Consider the following 18671-nt stretch of genomic DNA (forward strand, 5'->3'; position numbering starts at 1 on the left):
ACTGTCTTCGGGAAAATACTTAATGTCTTTAAGCCTAAATTTTCTTACATGCAAAAATGGAGAAATAAATAGCATCTATTCTTGGGACTGCAGGTTAACTAGACATCAAGAGTAGCATAGCAGCATACTGCTTCACATACGGTCATAACTTTGTATTAAAAATATAGCTTTTGATGTTGCTTAGGGCATTTTTTTAAACCTCCTGAAGATTTAAAGTGCTCAAAGTTTTAAGTCCTGTGGTTTGAAGAGTGCTAAGTTGAGATAACACCCTTCTGTATTATCACATATTCTGTGTATATCTCAGAAGGGATTTTGAGAAACTGAAATTTGCTCACACCAAGGGGAAAAATTTTTATAAAGAGCCAGACAGGGGTCCCTGGGTAGTGCAGTCAGTTAAGTATCCAATTCTTGGTTTTGGCTCAGGTCGTGATCTCAGGGTCTTGAGATCAAGCCCAATATCAGGTTCCCCACTCAATGCAGAATCTGCTTGGGACTGTCTCTCCCTCTGCCCCTCCTCCTCCCACTCTGTGCACTCTCTCTCTCTCTAAAATAATCATTTTTTTAAAGGGCCAGACAATAAATGATTTAGGCTTTGTAGTCCATATACATTAACTTTAGCATATTCTTTGCTTTCTCCTTACAATTTTTTTTAACTTTTTCTCCTTAAATTCTTTACAAATGTAAAATTTCAGCTCTTGGGCCATACAAAAATAAGATACAGGCTGGATTTGGCCAACAACTATACTGTTCCCTGGCTTAGAATTTTGTAATATATAGTAATAATTTCATCTGTTGAAGATAATAGCTAATACTGAATATCTCTTACTACATGCCAGGCATAAAGTTCCAACCTTCACAACAGAAGAGATTTTATCATCCATACTGAACACACAAGCAATCTGAGGAACAGAGAGGTTGAGCATCTTGTTTGCAGTTACTCAACTGGCAAATCGCTGAACCAAAGTCTAGTTCCAGAGTCTTTTTTAAATTACAATATTCTACTTTGTAACCAATATTCTTTTTTGGTCTATTTAGTTTCTCCTAAAATACTTTAGTTCTCTCAAGGAGCAATGGAAGGATGTGGTCCTTGATGGCCTGAGAATTGTCAAACTCACTCAGAAGTATAGGGGAAAATGGGAGGTGAATAGTAGATGATAATGGATGACTGGTTAATGGCCAGAACTGATCTCCAACCTGCACTTCACCAGGAACCATCCCCTCACATTAGCTGTACAAGTATCAGCAAGGAATCACTAACTGGTGGGTTCTCATTTGGATATGTCCATCTTTGGATTTATTTTTCTATTAGGCTCTTTTCTTCATGGTCCTATGAGATTTTATTTGGTTTAAAGAGTCAATGCCCTGAGAATGTGAAAAGTTATAGTGGAAAGACTAAACTATTCAAATCACTTCTGGCACTAGTTTTCCAATACCCTATTCTTTTTCCATGAACAACGGAACTCCCAAGGTGTAGCTGAGTGCATATTCACTCTCCGGTAAATATGTGGATGATACTGAGAGTCAAATTTCTTATTCTTGGAGAACAAAGATGCAATTTATAATGGGGGAAGGCAAGAAAGAACACTATGATGTTGGATTAAGGATTGATGGTAGAGGGACACCTGGGTGGCTCAGTCAGTTGGGTGTCTACCTTCGGCTCAGGTTGTGATCCCGGGGTCCCGGATCTAGTCCTGCATCAAGCTCCCTGATCCACAGGGAACCTGCCTCTCCTTCTGCCTCCCTCTCTCTGTCTCTCAGCAATAAATAAAATCTTAAAAAAAAAAAAAAAGAATTGATGGTAGAGGGGTATGTGGGTTGCTCAGTTGGTTAACTGTCTGACTTGATTTCAGCTCAGATCTCAACCTCAGGGTTGTGATATCAAGCCCCACATTGGGCTTCACCTTCTAGAGTCGGCTTGAGATTCTCTTTCCCTCTGCCCCTGCTCCCCACTCACACACTCTCTCTAAATCTCTAAATAAAAAAGTTGGTGGTAGAATAAACTCATGACTCATTCTACCTATGCACTCCCTACCCACCACCGTATCTACCTACCTACTTATCATCTCAGTCCTCTCCATAGTGAAAAACAGCATATCTATTTCCCAGGTCTTGATTTCTAAAAACCATTCCCCACTGTAAAGAACCAAGGCTTCTGGAGAAATAGGGGAGTACAAAATAAGTGTGAGACATCATACTGTGCCACAGTAAGGATGTGCTCAAATCTGTGAAAAGTAAATGAGTAAACAGGACAGATGTTTGCTAACAAATGTTGAAGGAATGATTATAGAAAACCACTTTTGCAACCATCAGTAACAGCTGACTTACGCCACATTTTCCAATGGATGGTAAAACTAGCGGAGGAAAATTTATTGAGAAACAAGCTATGTACAGAACCAGAATATACCTCCTCACAAATCACTAGTTACAAAGGTAAAAATGGTAACTTCACAGGGGAAAAACCCAACTCACACCTACCTTGAGTTAACCAAGTTAACCTCACCTATAATCAGACAAACATATCATCTTTCCTATGTGACACACCAAGGACATATCATTTAGGGAATCTTATGTCAAAAAAATGCATAATTTAAATCCAATAATGAGAAAGCCTCAGACAAATCCAGTTAAGAGACACTCAAAAATATCAAGGTCATTAAAAACAAGGAGATAGTGATCCTGATTAAAGAAACCGAAACGCGGGGATCCCTGGATGGCTCAGCGGTTTGGTGCCTGCCTTTGGCCCAGGGCACGATCCTAGAGTCCCAGGATCGAGTCCCACATCGGGCTCCCAGAGTGGAGCCTGCTTCTCCCTCTGCCTGGGTCTCTGCCTCTCTCTATCATGAATAAGTAAATCTTAAAAAAAAAAAAAAAAAAAAGCTGAAATGCAATGTATGATCCTTGACTGGATTCTGGACCAGAAACAATGTGGTAAATATGAGGACAATTGATAAAATTTGATGCTATATAAGTTAGTGCTATGTATCAACATTAAATTTTCCAGAATGCGGGGATCCCCGAGTGGCTCAGCGGTTTAGCGCCGGCCTTTGGCCCAGGGCGCGATCCTGGAGTCCTGGGGTCGAGCCCCGCGTGGGCTCCCGTCCCGCGTCGGGCTGCCGGCATGGAGCCTGCTTCTCCCTCCTCCTGTGTCTCTGCCTATCATAAATACATCTTTAAAAAAATAAATAAATTTTCCTGAATGCTATACTTTGTATTGTAGCTATGTAAGTAAATTAAATATCCTAGTTCTTAGTACACTTAACGTATTTGGGTGCAAGGGGCAAATGGTCTCTAATATACTCATGGTTAAAAATTCTGTGTACCCATAGAAATCAATATGTGTGTATATATAGACATTCATATACATAGAGCAAATGATTCAAACATATTAACTGCTGAAGTGAGTAAAGGGTATATAGGAGATTTTATATAATTTTTACATTTTTGTAGCTTTAGATTGTTTCAAAACAGTAAGTTTATTTTTTTTAATTTATTTATTTATGATAGTCACACACACACACAGAGAGAGAGAGGCAGAGACACAGGCAGAGGGAGAAGCAGGCTCCATGCCGAGAGCCCGACGTGGGATTCAATCCCGGGTCTCCAGGACCGCACCCTGGGGCAAAGGCAGGCGCCAAACCGCTGCGCCACCCAGGGATCCCTCAAAACAGTAAGTTTAAAGAAATACAAAATATAGGAAGCAAAATCTTATTTAGCAAGAACTACAAGTACCTATTCATGTGATTACACAAAAATCCCATGCTTGGTTTTTTCAGGTTAATATATTTTATATATTCCATCTTCCAACATCCTTAACTACAAATTTACCTTCTATTTGATGTCTAGCTAGCGTTCCACTGAATTAAATCATAAAATACTTTGGCAATCCAATTGTTTGCTATTGTAAACAATGAGGCAATGACCATTCTTTTATATACATCTGCAGCAGATACAAATTTACTTCTGAAGATCAAAGATTCATCACTGGGGTTCTATTCCTTAATTGTAATCTAATATACCATATGAAATAAAGCAATCATGAGTTCTTGGTCAGGAAACCTTAGTCAGTAATTTTATTCATTTTTCACAGCTTGATAGCTCTAGTAAAAATAACAGTTACTATAAATAAGTATAAAATGTAAATTAAAGGGAAAATTATCCAAAAGCCTCCCTGACCGCCCCCCCAAACTAGCTAGTATTTGGCAAATAACCTTTTCACACATTATCTTTAGGCATATGTTCAGTTTTAAAGACCATTTATATCACTTGGATCTTGGCAAGAGTTGCAAGCCATTCCTCCTGAATTTCAGTTCTATTCCTGTTATTATGGTCCCATGTTATCATTTTAATGGATTTGTTAGAAAGAGCTGAGGAATCCCTTTTACCAGCATGGACTCTCCAAACACATGATACGCATCCTGACTGAAGCATTAACATTCTTCACTTTTAACGATTCCTGCCAGTGTGGACTTTCTGATGGTATTTAAGACGTGAATGGTGATTGAAGTCCTTACCACATATATCACATTTGTATGGTTTTTCTCCAGTGTGGACTCTCTGATGGGCTTGAAGACGTAAACTGTGACTGAAGCCCTTACCACACTCTTCACACTTAAATAGTTTTTCCCTAATGTGAACACTCAAATGGACCCTAAGATTTGAGGGGAGACTGAAGGCCTTACCACATTCCTCACATCTATGGGGTTTCTCTCCTGTGTGGACCCTCTGATGATGACGAAGGTTCAAGCTCCTTCCAAAGCCTTTCCCACACTCCTCACATTTATAAGGTTTTTCTCCAGTGTGGCCTCTCTGATGGTATATAAATTGTGAACTATATCTGAAACCCTTTCCACAGACATCACATTTGTAGGGTTTCTCCCCAGTGTGGACTCTCTGATGGGACTGAAGACCAGAGGACTGACTAAAGCCCTTACCACATACATCACATTTGTATGGTTTCTCTCCAGTGTGGACTCTCTGATGTACCCGAAAATCTATAGCCTGACTGAAGCTCTTATCACATTCCTCACATTTATAGGGTTTCTCTCCAGAGTGGACTCTCTGATGAGCATGAAGATTTGATCGCCAGCTGAAACCCTTCCCGCACTCCTCACATTTATATGGTTTTTCTCCAGTGTGAATTACTTGGTGCAGCTTAAGATTTGAACTATAACTGAAGTCCTTACCACACACATCACATTTGTATGGTTTCTCTCCAGTGTGGACTCTCTGATGGGTTTGAAGCTTTGATGACTGACTGAAGCCCTTCCCACACGTTTCACATTTGAATCGCTTCTCCCCAGTGTGGACATTCTGATGGACCTGAAGATTAGAAGCCTGACTGAAGCCCTTCCCACACTCCTTACACTTGTAGGGTTTCTCTCCTGTGTGAACTCGGAAGTGGATATGAAGATCTGTATTACGGGTAAACCCTTTCCCACATGCCTCACATTTGTACGGTTTCTCTCCAGTGTGGACTCTCCGATGGCATATTAATGGCGAATTGTGACTAAAGCCCTTACCACAGACATCACATTTGTAAGGTTTCTCCCCAGTGTGTACCCTCTGATGTATGTGATAATGTGCAGCCTGGGTGAAGCCCTTACCACACTCTTCACATTTATAGGGTTTCTCACCCCTGTGAACCCTCTGATGAACACGGAGATTAACACTCCAACCGAAGCCCTTACCACACTCTTCACATTTATATGGTTTTTCTTCAGTGTGGACTCTCTGATGGCACTGAAAATTTGAACTTTGACTGAAGCATTTACCACACTCCTCACATTTATAAGGTTTCTCTCCAGTGTGAGTCCTGTAATGAATGATAAGTCCTGTGCTGCTACTGAATCCCTTGCCACAACTGTCACATCTATAGGACTTCTCTCCTATATGGTGAGATTGATGAGGATGAGAAGTGCTCTTCTTGAAGCAATCACCAGATTCATGGTACTTACTGAGTTTCTCTCTTGGGCGAATTCTCTGATGCGTCTGCAAATGTGAGCTCTGACTAGAGCATTTCTCTCTTGTGTGAACATTCTGATGAAGTAGAAGCACTGAGCTATAATTGACACCCTTTCCACACTCACGACATGGATGAAATTCTGGTCTCGGAGGTATACGCTGATTAAAGCTATCACAAATGCTTCTGCCACATTTGTTGAAAATGTAAGGTTTCTGTTCTGTGTCAATGTTAATATGATCATTAAGTGGTGATTTCTTCATGAAGGCTTCAGATATACGCTGGTTATTTTTCGTATTAACTTGCTGACCTCTACTCTGATTCTGTGACTCGTGAAAGTATGTATTACCAGAAGAGTCCTGGATTCTTGAAACGGACAACTCTTGATTTGCAGTGTAAGCAGAGCCATTTCCTTTATGATTCATTACACTATTTTCACTTTCAGAAACCTGAATAGAATCGCCTTGTTGTAACTGGGAGCGCTTTCTCTGAAGACACCTGGTTAAATTACTTGCCACTTGTTTCCAGATTTGCCAGCAGGATAGTTCTTCATTTGAAAGGAATTTTAATGCAACTTTTCGAAGTGTCTCCATCTCATTTTGATTCTTGCTGCCTATAAGAAAAAGCAATATTCAGAGATGACGATAAGTAAATGATTAGGTACAGAAATATCAGGGTTTCACATCTAAGCCATAGCATAAAGCCTCATGTCTGAGGGTCAGGGGGGGGTGGGTTATGTCAGTACAATATTATTTATCCTTTTATGTTTTTCCATACTAGTGGAAGCAAAGAACAGAGTGGGGTTTGGGGGATGGGGGGTCATGTCTGTATAGTATCATTTATCCTCTTATGTTTTTCTATGGAAGTAGAAGCAAAGAATGGGGTCAACACACTCTTATCTACTAAGTATAAGTGTGACCCATTTAGAACCATAAATTTGATGGTTTGAGAGTTGTAAGTTTAAAATCAAATGACTGTAGGCCACAGAGACAATCCACACTCCATCTTACAATAACATCCATTAAAAGCCTACTAACCTGTTCCTCAGTAGGCTTCTGACAAGAGGGATTCTACCCAGGTAGCCTATAAAAGCTCAGATTGTAGGCATTAAATGATATTTTAGGTCCTGGCAGGAATTATCTTCCAAGAGTAAATTTGGGAAGTGAGTGGAATACTAACACTCATTGTTCTAAACCTGCTAGTCATTCAGGGCTCTAAAAAGAAATGGAAAAGGGAAAACTAATCTTGTATGACCAAGAAAGGACCTGGGAGAAGGCAAGAAACAGAGCACAGTGGAGACTCTTAAGGGCAACCCTGAAAAGGAAGAGGGCAGTTAAGCTGGTGTGGAAGGCTTTCTCCCAGAAAGTTGCACAGCTTGCTTTTTCGTTCATTCCCTCTAGGTCCCCACTAAAATGCCTTCCTTACCACCTGATATAAAATAATTCCTCCCCACTCCCATACACCTTTGAGTCTCTACATTTGGCTTACCTGCTTTACTTTTCCCTACAGCACATACTACTTGACTTACTGCATACTTCCTAACTAGTTCTTATCTTTTTAGACCCACTAGAATTAAACAGTCACAAAGAAAACATGTGTTTTGTTTTCTTCATTACATTATCTCTAATAGAATTTTTCAAATTGTTGGGATGCATTAATGAACTATGAAACCAATTTCACAAATTGGACAAGTGAAAGAATAAAGGGAAAGAGGGAAAGGGAAAGGGAAGGAAAGGAAAAAGGAAAGGAAAAAGGAAAGAAAAGAAAGAAAAGAAAAAAGAAAAGAGAAGATAGAACTAGAGTAAGAATATGAGAAGTATATCACAAGCAGTAAGGACACCACTATATGAAATGCTTGTTTTAGCTATAGACACACACATACACACATATATTATATTCATGCCGGGTCAAGATATAAAATATTTGATTGAGGATCATAGCTAAAAATAAATGGAAGCCACTGGCTTAAAATGTTAGGGAGGGAGGCAGTACCAAGTCCTTAATAATTAATTTCCTTAAATGTAAAGTTACATTCTAATAATATAAGCTGAAAAGGTCTCAATAGGTGTGTACACATTTCTAGGTATGGTAGGCTAGTCAAATGGCCCCCTAAAGATGTCCATGCCCTAATCCCTGGAACCCGTGAATATGTACATGGCAAAAGGGACTTTAGATTTCATTAAATTAAGGTTCCTGAGAGGGAGATGGGAGGCAACCAGGCCCACTCTATGCATCTTTCCCTTTTGTTGGTTCTGATTTGTATTCTTTTTGGGATACCCGGCTGGCTCAGTCAGTAGAGCATGTGACTTTTGATCATGGGGTTGAGTTGGAGCCCCACATGGATATAGAGACTACTTAAAACTAAAATCTTTAAAAAAAAAAAAAAAGTAAGTCAATCGGAGAAGAACAAACATTCTATGTTTCATTCATACAGGGAATATTAAAAAATAGTGAGAAGGATTAAAAGGGAAAGGAGAGAAAATGAGTGGGAAATATCAGAGAGGGTGACAGAACATGAGAGACTCTGGAAAACGAACAAGGGGTAGTGGAAGGGGAGGTGGGAGGTAGGACAGGGTGACTGGGTGATGGGCACTGAGTGGGGCACTTGATGGATGAGCAAATCGCAGTCCAATAAAAAATATACCAAAAAAATGGCAAATTTATATATATATATTTTAAGATTTTATTTACTTATTCATGAGAGACACAGAGAGAGAGGCTGAGACACAGGCAAAGGGAGAAGCAGGGAACCTGGTGCAGGACTTGATCCCAGGACCCTGGGATCACAACCTGAGCCAAAGGCAGACACTCAATCACTAAGCCACCCAGGTGCCCTAGCAAATTTGTTTTCTTTTTGCTATAATACAATTATAATTTTAAGTGTAGAGCTTTCCCGAATTCTGTCATTCTAGTGAATGCCAATTGGGTTAGAAGTGACGGTGGCCCTGGAAAGCCCAGCTGGTGTCTGGCGTCTTGGTGGGCAGTCTTGTGGAGGACTATGCCATTAACCTGGGAAATCGGTGTTTGGTGAAGCCAACTTCAGGTTGTTTGGTATCAGAACTCACTACAGCATGTAAAAAGCTTCTTATCAGCTAGTTAATACCACCAGGATGCAAACTGCACCAGAAAACTTTAGAAAGTCTGTAATTTTATTTCCTAACAAGGACCCTCCTCATCTCCACAACTACATCAGTGACTTTTGATGCTTGGATATGTTCAATTTGAAACCACTAAACAACCACCATATATAGGTTTTATGATTATTTAGGCGTTAGAGAGAGGCGAGGGTGGTTAATTGCAAAGCTGGCTGTATGAACGAGGCAGTTTCCACTTTAAATAGTCAACCTGAGCTTGTTTCAGGAGAGCTGATGAGCTGAAATGCCTGGCATACGGGCATCAGTAATTTCTGATAGTTTAATTAGTTCACAGCATTCCACTGTGAACAGCTTTTATCTTCTAAGGTTAATCAGTATAAATATTTACATATTCAAAGATGTCTTAGAAATGAGACATTAGACATTCATCGGAAGACAATGTTCCAGAACAATCCACTGGTCACACTAGTGTGCTCTAAATCTATCAGCCATCTCTAGGAATAATAGAGATGTGATGTCTGCTGGTCTTTAGTATCTGTAAGCTTTTTGTTTTAAGAATCTTTACAAAAGATAAGCCCTTTAATTTGGCCTCTTGTGACCTACAAAGAACGTTTTAGGACAATTTTTTAATGTGTGGCATGATGCTGATGTTGAAGACATCAAAAACCTTTGAGAGAGGCACCTGGGTGACTAAGTGGTTGAGCATCTGCCTTTAGCCCAGGTCATGATCCTGTGGTCCTGGGATCAAGTCCTGCATTAGGCTCCCTGCAGGGAGCTTGCCTCTCCTTTACCTATGTCTCTGCCTCTGTCTCTCATGAATAAATAAATAAAATCTTAAAAAAAAAAAAAAAAAAAACTTTGAGAAAAGGTGGCAGAAAATGCTACAAGATTGATTAAAAGAGAGATCTTCCTCCTCTCCCTGACCTCTTACTGTAGGAAGGACCCAGGGCCCAGTACTTGGGCCTTCTTCTTCTCCCTGTGAGCTCACCTAGGCTTGTGGCTTTTCTCCTACTCTATTGTGCAAAACTGAGAAATGACAGTAATTACTAGGGTCATCATTCCTGGTTAAATCTGCACTTAGTGAGACTTAGTAAGAACCAGTGAAGTATCTAACATCTTGAACATATCAAAAATGAAGTGACATAAATAGGGAAAGGAGAAAAGAAGGGGCACATCCATCAATTACTCACAGAACTCATCACCTATTTTATCACATTTGCAGACAAGCTTCTCCACTTCATCTTTCAAGCAGAAAGGAGAGCACACAAATTTGCTTGCTCTGGGAATATTGAATTTTTAATTTCAAAATGGTAGAACTGAGAAATATATAAATTTCAAGAGAAAGGAAAGGACATGGAGAAGTGAGGTAAAAAAATGAAGAGAGGGCGGGCAGGAGAAAGGAGGGGGGCAGTGAAAGGCGAGGTGGGAAGGAAATCAGCAGGCTTGGGACATGGACCAGGCATTCCTCCCATTCGGAAAAGACTGGTATCACAGTTCACTTCTACAAGGACAGTAACTATTTAAATAACCTATTCATTTAACAAGTGCACAGGATCACCTCCTATGCAGAAGTACCATCCGAGGCTTTGAGTAGACACAACAAATGAAACTGCCAAGATTCCTACTTTATGGAAAGACAGATGGTGAACAAGTAAATAAAAATGTGTTAGTAGGTCAGGAGCTGATCAGTACTTAGACACAAAATAAGGCAAGGTAAGGGAATGGAGAACGGGAAGAGGATGATGTCTTAAATGGCAGACACAGAAGACCTAGCTGATGCAGACAGATGAAATCCGAGCAAAGACCTTATTTAATAAGAGAGTGGCTGCGGATTCTATGCCCAGGCAGAGGGGCAGCTAGTCAAAGGCCCTGAAACAGCAGGGAGAACACTCCAGGGGATCCAGGATGCAAGGAATGATCTGAACCAGGATAAAACCAAGGTTGATCAAAGGTGAACCTGGTGAGGAATTCAGATTGGGTAGGGTCTTGCAGGCCACTGGGAGGACTCTGAGTGAAATGGGAAGTCTTTGGAGGGTTTTCAGCATGGGAATGGCATGACTTCACTTGCTTTCTAAAGAATCACTCTGGTACCATGTGGACAACAGACAACAGGAATGCAAGGGAGGAGGCAGGGAGACCAACATGGAGGCTGCTGTAACAGTCCAGGAAAGAGAGGATAGTACTTGGACAAGGGTGGTAATCATGGACGTGGTGAGAAGCAGATTAGCTGGTACCTGAAGGAACAGTCACGTGGTCCTCACTGGAATACCCATTTATTTGGGTTTCTCTTTCCATCATCCAAAGCTTTTCTTCTGCCTCCAACTGGGATACCATATCTGGCTTGAAGGGAAGACGTCCTATGAAAAGGTAGATATACATTTTTAAGGTAAACACACAGCTAAAGTGTATTTCTGTCCAAGTTCTACAATCCTCAGAATCTCTAAAGTGATATTTTAGGGACTTTTCTGATCATGAACTGTAATAAATAAATTTAGGTCATGACCTAGGTCATGTCTAGATAGAGATAAAATTAGATTTAGCCAATGTCTGTTCTCATCCTATTTCCCACACTCTCACAGCACTTACTGCAAATAGTCAGTTTTGCTACAATGTGAGCAGGTCTTGATAAGGAACTCTAATAGTTTCTATCATTTCATTTTATCCTATTTCATTAAAAAAAAAAAAAAAATGCCAGCACAAGATACTAAATTAATTCCATGATGCACCAGTGGGTCATGACCAAAATTTTAAAAAGTATTTAAAAGACACAGTATAGAAGCCCATTTATAATTTATGTTTCCCACTTATAATTAATTTAAACAGGATTTCTCAACTGAGGCACTACTCATATTTTAGACCAACTAATTCTTTGTCATGGGGGTTGTACTGTGCATTGTAGGAGGTTTAGCAGCATTGGTAGCCACAAGGTGCCAGTGGCAACCACCCCCCCCCGCAACTTGTAACAATCCAAACTGTCTCCAGACATTGCCAAATGTCACCTGGGGGAAAAATCACCCCTGAACAGAATTTTGCCTGAGCAGAAAGACCAAGATTGCAGTCCCAGGGATTAGAAAAACTTGTGTCTTCAGGGTTAGGGAACCAATTCAAAAGGTCCAAAGCTTTTAACAACTAAGGACACCGACTCTCAAGGGGGTGTCATAGGGCCCCTGTTCTCACCAACTGAGACCAAGTTCTTGAAATTCTCCACCATCACATCTCGGTACAGCTTCCTCTGGGTGGAGTCTAGCAGCCCCAGCTCCTCTATGGTAAAGACCACAGCCACGTCCTTGAACGTCACTACCTCCTACAACATCAAACACACACAACCTCAATTCCATGATCTCCAAAGAGGATTACCAAAAAATTGTTTTCAACCTAGAAGGGAACCCAGGCAGATTTTAGCCCAGCAGTTGTCCCCCATCAATGTCCCCTTCCAACCACCCAACAAAGCTTGGATTCTGTCAGTTTTTAATGTTTGCAATATTCACAGGCCTTCAGTAGCCCTCCAGGACAGACACACAGCTCTTCTGTTGTTTCAATGTACATGTTGTATCCACCTGCAGCATTCACAGCTGGTGAAGGCAATGAGGTCATATTTCAAAGTTTTAATTCCAGGACCCTGGGGAAATTCCTTAACTTCCCACTATCTCAATTTTCTCTTCTCTTTAATGATGTCTAAACCACAAGATGTTTGAAAACATTAGATAAGTATAGAATGGTGCCTGGTATGTGAGCAAATTGCTCAATAAATCCAAACAATTATTATTGTTAGAGTGTTTCATTCCATTTTGCAACCACAGAATATTACATTCCTTAGAAATCATGATTTATCTTTAATCAATCCAAATCATGTATAATTAGTTATAGATTTTTAATTGTAATCAACACTGCAAAGATCCTTTTATAGAGACCTTGGCTAAAAGTAGCAACTATAAGGTCATAGAATAAACACTTCCAAAATTTTCTAAGCACAATGGCAGATTTCCCTCTCAAAAGGTTTTCCCAATTCACCTTTCATGCAAGAGAGTACAAGTGTTCCTAAATCTCTAGACTCTGGCCAAACAGGACATAACTCCTTTTTAAAAAAATTTTTGGAAATCTAAGTGAAATAAATAAATAGAAAGCCTTTGTTAACATTTGCACACATTTACTTATTAATGATCATTATTTTCATCATAAGTTTGCTTTGATATTTCATTTTACTCATATTCCAACTTGATTTTTCCTCATCTATCTTAATAAGAGCTATTAAGCCTTTCTCTAATGTATATAAACACAGATGACCTTTGAACAACAAGGATTCGAATGGCATGGGTCTACCTTACATGAAGATTGTTTTTTAAAAAGATTTTATTTATTTATTTGAGAGAGAGAGTACACAGGCAGTGGGGAGGAGCAGAGGGAGAAGCAGACTCTTCACTGAGAAGGGAATCTAATGCAGGACTTGATCCCAGGACCCTGGGATCATGACCTATGCCAAAGACAGACACTTAACTGATGAGCCACCAAGGCGCCCATTGGTTTTTTACAGTACTATAAATGTATCCTCTCTTATTATTTTCTTTTTTTTTTTCAATTTTTATTTATTTATTTTTGATAGTTACACAGAGAGAGACAGAGAGAGAGACAGAGAGAGAGAGAGAGAGAGAGAGGCAGAGACATAGGCAGAGGGAGAAGCAGGCTCCATGCACCGGGAGCCCAACGTGGGATTCGATCCTGGGTCTCCAGGATCACGCCCTGGGCCAAAGGCAGGCGCCAAACCGCTGTGCCACCCAGGGATCCCTCTTATTATTTTCTTAATAATAGTTTCTCTTTTCTAGTTTACTTTTTTATAAGACACAACATAGGATATGTAGAACATACAAAATTTGTGTTAATCAACTGTTTATGTTCTTGGTAAGGCTTCTGATCAATAGTAGGCTAAGGTCAAGTCTCTAAGGAGTCAAAGTTCTACATGGATTTTTAACTGTGGAGGAGGAGGTCAAATAACCCCTGCATTATTGAGGTTCAACTATATATCCTGCCAATTCCAATATTACAGAGTTAAGAATGCAAGTGAAAAAATCATATGGGAAATTGAAAAGAGGCGGTTTGAAAGCCAAGTTGTAAGTGTAAATTCTTCTGGTCTATTTCAAATTTGTATTATTTTTTCAAAGATTGTTTTGTGGGGAAAAAAAAAGATTGTTTTGTGACATAATAAACATAAAACAAAACACACGTGCACACACATAGCCTGGCATACAACATGTACTCAAAATCTGTTTTCCACTAACTTTTCCAAGGAAGAGGAAAAAGATGTGCCTAATTTTTTAGAAATTAAATCATATCTGAGGAGACAGAAAAGAATGCCTTACCTGAAACTTGGTCATTTTCTCCTGCTCCTTCTGGGGAAGGTCAGAGTCCTGAGGAGGCATAACTGGGAAGGACAAAGAAGCCATGAGATGCAGGCCAGGGCTGCCACAAGCCCATGTCGATCTTTGCAGAAATTATACAATAGCTCTCCTACTTCCAGGCAGATGTAGCCACATATAGCACGGTAAGCAGAGCATGGAGCAGATTGCAACTACTAAGTCTGTCAGCCTGGGGCCATTGGACAGTGAACAACTGTACAGTTCACTGTACAACCAAATGCAGTATCCCTACTATAAGAATTTCTCATCCTGAGGATGATAGAAAATGAATGGCATGGTTAACATGTAGATTTTTTTTTAAGTGGGTTCTACAGCCAAGAACCTAGGTTTAAATCCTAGAAATGATACTTACCATCTATATAACATTGGCGGTGTTAAAAAAAAAAAACTCTCCGTGCCTCACTGAGGTCATCTGCACATGAATATAAGAATTGCAAATCATACCCACCTCATAAGGTTGTTCCACGGATTAAATGAGTAGATGGAAAGTTCAAAGAACCAGGAGTCCCTTTTTCTTGCAGCTGCAAAAAAGCAGATGATAGTCTGCATCATAAACTCTTATCTGCAGATGTCTTTTCCATCAATAGCAAAAAAGACCTGAAAGATATCTGGACTAAATGTATTAATGCTCTCCTACGAAAATCATCTTTATTCTCTGAAAATCCTAATTCTGACTTAAAATTTCTTCTTACTTATCTAAAAATAAATAAGTACATACATTAATAAATTTCTTAAGAATTTGTTGCTCAGCTAATAACATTTTATCCACACTGTTATTAGCATCATTTCCAATTTACTTCATGAAGTCAAAAACAATTATTGGTAAAAAGCCTTTTATCCTATGAACATGGAGACTTAAAAAAAAAAAAGATACAAAGTAAGTATCAAGACAGAAGATAGATTGAGAGGCTCCAATATTTGTCCAATAGAAGGAATATGAGGAAAAGAAAACAGAAGAAATGTCAGAGAAGTCTTAATTCAAAAGATAATTGCTAAGTTCATATACACCAGTTCTGAACAGTGTAAATAAAAATAAATACACTCCTGGGATGCCTGGATGGCTCAGTCAGTTAAGCATTCCACTCTTGATTTTGGCTCAGGTCGTGATCTCAAGGTCATGAGATCCAGCCCCACCTTGGGCTCTGCACTGGGTATAGAGCATGCTTAACATTCTTTCTCTCCCTCTCCCCTGCCTCACTTCACTTCTAAAATATTTTAAAAATAAATACATCCTAGGGGATCCCTGGGTGGCTCAGCGGTTTAGCACCAGCCTTTGGCCCAGGGCACGATCCTGAAGTCTCAGGATCGAGTCCCGCGTCGGGCTCCCTGCGTGGAGCCTGCTTCTCCCTCTGCCTGTGTCTCTGCCTCTCTCTCTCTATGTCTATCATGAATAAATAAATAAAATCTTTTTAAAGTAAAAATAAATAAATACATCCTAAGAAAATCATGCTGAAACGCAGGAATACAAAGAAAAACTCTAAATAGCTAAGAAGACCTAAATACAACAAAAATCCTTAAAGCTCCCAGAAAGAAAATATAGTTTACTAATAGAAATGACTATTAGATTCACAGAATCAGGAAAGAGTATGGAGAATGCTATCTCCAAGAGGAAGAAAAAAAAAATAATTGTCAAACTTGAATTCTAAGCTCAATCGAGAGATTACTGACAGGAGGGAAGAAAAGAACATTTCAGCTGAACAAAGATGAAGGACAATCACAACTATATGAACCTGGAAAGAAGCAATGGTAAGTAAACACCTGTAAATATCTTGGGTATGTCTTTGTAATTAAAAGAAAAAAAAAAAGGCTAAGAATGATAGGACCAATTTGGAGAGTGGTTATAACAAAATGTAGACTTAAAACCTGCCCTCCAGCTTATTTTTTAAAAGATTTTTAAATTTATTCACTTGAGAGAGAGAGCAAAAAAAAAAAAAAGAGAGAGAGAGAGAGAGAGAGCATCAGCAGGGGAGTGGGTCAAAGACAGAAGCCGACTCCTCACTGAGCAGGGAGCCTGACTAGGGGCTGGATCCCAGGATCCTGAGATCATGACCTGTGCCGAAGGCAGGTGCCCTAACGGACTAAGCCACCCAGGTGCCCTCTTGCCCTCCAGTTTAAAAAAGGTGGTGGTTGTGAGGGGCCATCATCAGATATCAAGTATGTTAAGACTCAACGTTTCTCAGAATGAGAACACACGCTGATTAAATTTAGTATCTGAGACAGACAACCGTTTTTTATTCCAAACCAGTTGAGAGCAAACAAAAAGAAACAAAACTGAAGAAAGGAGAGCAAAAGAAATATACAACGCGATCGATTTAAAAATAAATACGGGGATCCCTGGGTGGCGCAGTGGTTTGGCGCCTGCCTTTGGCCCAGGGCGCGATCCTGGAGAGCCGGGATCGAGTCCCACGTCGGGCTCCCGGTGCATGGAGCCTGCTTCTCCCTCTGCCTGTGTCTCTGCCTCTCTCTCTCTCTCACTGTGTGCCTATCATGAATAAATAAAATTAAAAAAAAAATTTTTTTTAAATAAATACGTATAGGGCACCTGGGTGGCTCAGCAGTTGAGTGTCTGCCTTTGGCTCAGGGTGTGATCCCGGGGTCCAGGGATGGAGTCTCGCTCGCATGAGGTTCCCCGGAGGGAGCCCGCTTCTCCCTCTGTGTCTCTGATGAATAAATTAATATATTTTTTAAAAAAGTATACTTAAAATACACACACTGACACATGTTAACAAGGAGATCAAACATCCCGCAGATTGGTGCAACAAACACTTGCAACATTTTCCCAGAGGTAATTTACTCAGGGAAGGAAACCCAATGAACTGAAAACGGAAGATGACAGACCAAGAAAGTACTGCGGCTGGGAGGCACCCGGGGCGGCGGGTGGAGGAGCCAGGGGGTCCGTCCTTCCTCTCCTTTCCGGAGTCGGGGACGGTGAGGAAAGGGGCCCCGCGGCCACGGCCAGGCGCGAGCGCGGGGTCCTCGGGCCCTCGGGAGAGGTGGGTAAAGCTCGGGAAGAGCTCAGCGTCCGGGAGGACGACAGCGGGGCCGAGTCGTTGCTCCCAGAGCCCCGGCCTCCCTGCCTCCCTCCCTCCCTCCGCTGGGGCTTCCAGGCCAACGGGCGCGGGCGACAGAACTCGCGTTCCCAATAGCAAGAGCCACCCCGCTACCCGTGCCGCCACCGTTCTAAGCTCTGAACACGTATCGCCCCGTTTCCTGCGAATCACAACCCTCCCCAGTGTTTTCCCGCTCGCTCGCTCCTTGACGGAGGAAGACAGAGGAGCGCAAAGAACAAGTCGCCAGATAGTGTACCGAGGCGAGTAGCAGCGCCGCTTGGTAAGTGGGGGAGGAGAGCGTCTGCCCTCCGTGTCTCAGCCTTCGCCGGCGGCCGCGACTTCTCCATTCTAAGACGGCCGGCGAGGTAGCGACTAGTCCCACGCTCAGGCCGGGAGGGCTCCGAGGCGTCGGGGGTGGGGTACAAGCCTGACTCACCTCCGGACTTCCGAAAACATGGCGGCCGTCTTGTTTTTCCGGGGCGGAAGTGCCTCCGACTCCGCGGCGCCCCGGAACTACATGTCCCAAGACGCCCCCAAACGGAACAAGCGCTGCAGCGGATCCTTGGTTCCAGACAGAGTTGAGGACTACAGTTCCCAGAGCCCCCAAGAGGAGGGAGAACTATGTCCGCCCCCGTAAGCCACCTCCTTCCCCACCCTCTAGCAAATCTCCCCTTTGGTAGTTTGAGGACTGCAACTTGCAGAATCCGCGTTATGGTTTCTTATTTTGCAGGCATAAAGCAGTTCTCTGGCGCCAGTGAAGTTGAGTTTTTTTTTCCAATTGACAAAACATACTTAGCTGATACTTGAATAGTCAGTCTTAGAATAAAATAAGTTTGTAACAAGCAGATCACGTGATTCTTTACAAAATAAAATTGTATCCACTACTACTAGACAAAGAAGGGATAAAATGATAGTCTTTATTTTGCAGTTTCAGACACTTTTTAGATATTAAAAAAAGGATGAGGGATTTTTAAAAAGATGCAATGGAGACAGAATATATTGTAGATGTCAACTTTTGTGAATAGCACGAATAATTCAGAACTTGACTTTTAAGTTAACTAAGGCATACTCAGAGTAAAAAGACAAGCTTCAGAACACGTGTATGATCAATTTCCTAACTGGGGGGTTTGCAATCATTCCTCAGATTTCTGAGTTT

General features: G+C 41.1%; 1 protein-coding gene across 4 annotated transcripts; it reads right to left on the minus strand.

Moving 5' to 3' along the window:
- Positions 1–3598: 3598 nt before the first annotated feature.
- Positions 3599–18125, minus strand: ZNF227 (zinc finger protein 227). 4 transcript variants are annotated; one of them, XM_041743924.1, is made up of 7 exons: positions 17952–18125; positions 17008–17125; positions 14914–14986; positions 14409–14470; positions 12232–12358; positions 11289–11411; positions 3599–6572 (listed from the first exon to the last, which is right to left on the minus strand). In XM_041743924.1, exons 4-7 carry the CDS (start codon positions 14466–14468, stop codon positions 4444–4446), a joined length of 2439 nt encoding a protein of 812 aa, XP_041599858.1. In that variant the 5' UTR covers positions 14469–14470; positions 14914–14986; positions 17008–17125; positions 17952–18125; the 3' UTR covers positions 3599–4443. The 4 variants fall into 4 exon arrangements, with proteins under 4 accessions (XP_041599858.1, XP_041599856.1, XP_041599860.1 ...); XM_041743922.1 differs by lacking the exon at positions 17952–18125 and adding an exon at positions 17772–17945; XM_041743926.1 differs by lacking the exon at positions 17008–17125.
- Between the last annotated feature and the right edge of the window lie 546 nt (positions 18126–18671).

Source organism: Vulpes lagopus, chromosome 2 (genome assembly GCF_018345385.1).
Source record: "Vulpes lagopus strain Blue_001 chromosome 2, ASM1834538v1, whole genome shotgun sequence".
NCBI classification, from domain to species: domain Eukaryota; kingdom Metazoa; phylum Chordata; class Mammalia; order Carnivora; family Canidae; genus Vulpes; species Vulpes lagopus.

Excerpts from the sequence above, each read along its gene's own strand:
- ZNF227 (XM_041743926.1), bottom strand. The coding sequence starts at position 14,468 with ATGCCTCCTCAGGACTCTGACCTTCCCCAGAAGGAGCAGGAGAAAATG. Across the intron at positions 11,412-12,231 it reads CAAGAACTTGGTCTCAGTTG|GACGTCTTCCCTTCAAGCCA; the intron begins GTGAGAACAGGG and ends ACCTTTTCATAG. Across the intron at positions 6,573-11,288 it reads CCACGTGACTGTTCCTTCAG|GCAGCAAGAATCAAAATGAG; the intron begins GTACCAGCTAAT and ends TTTTTCTTATAG.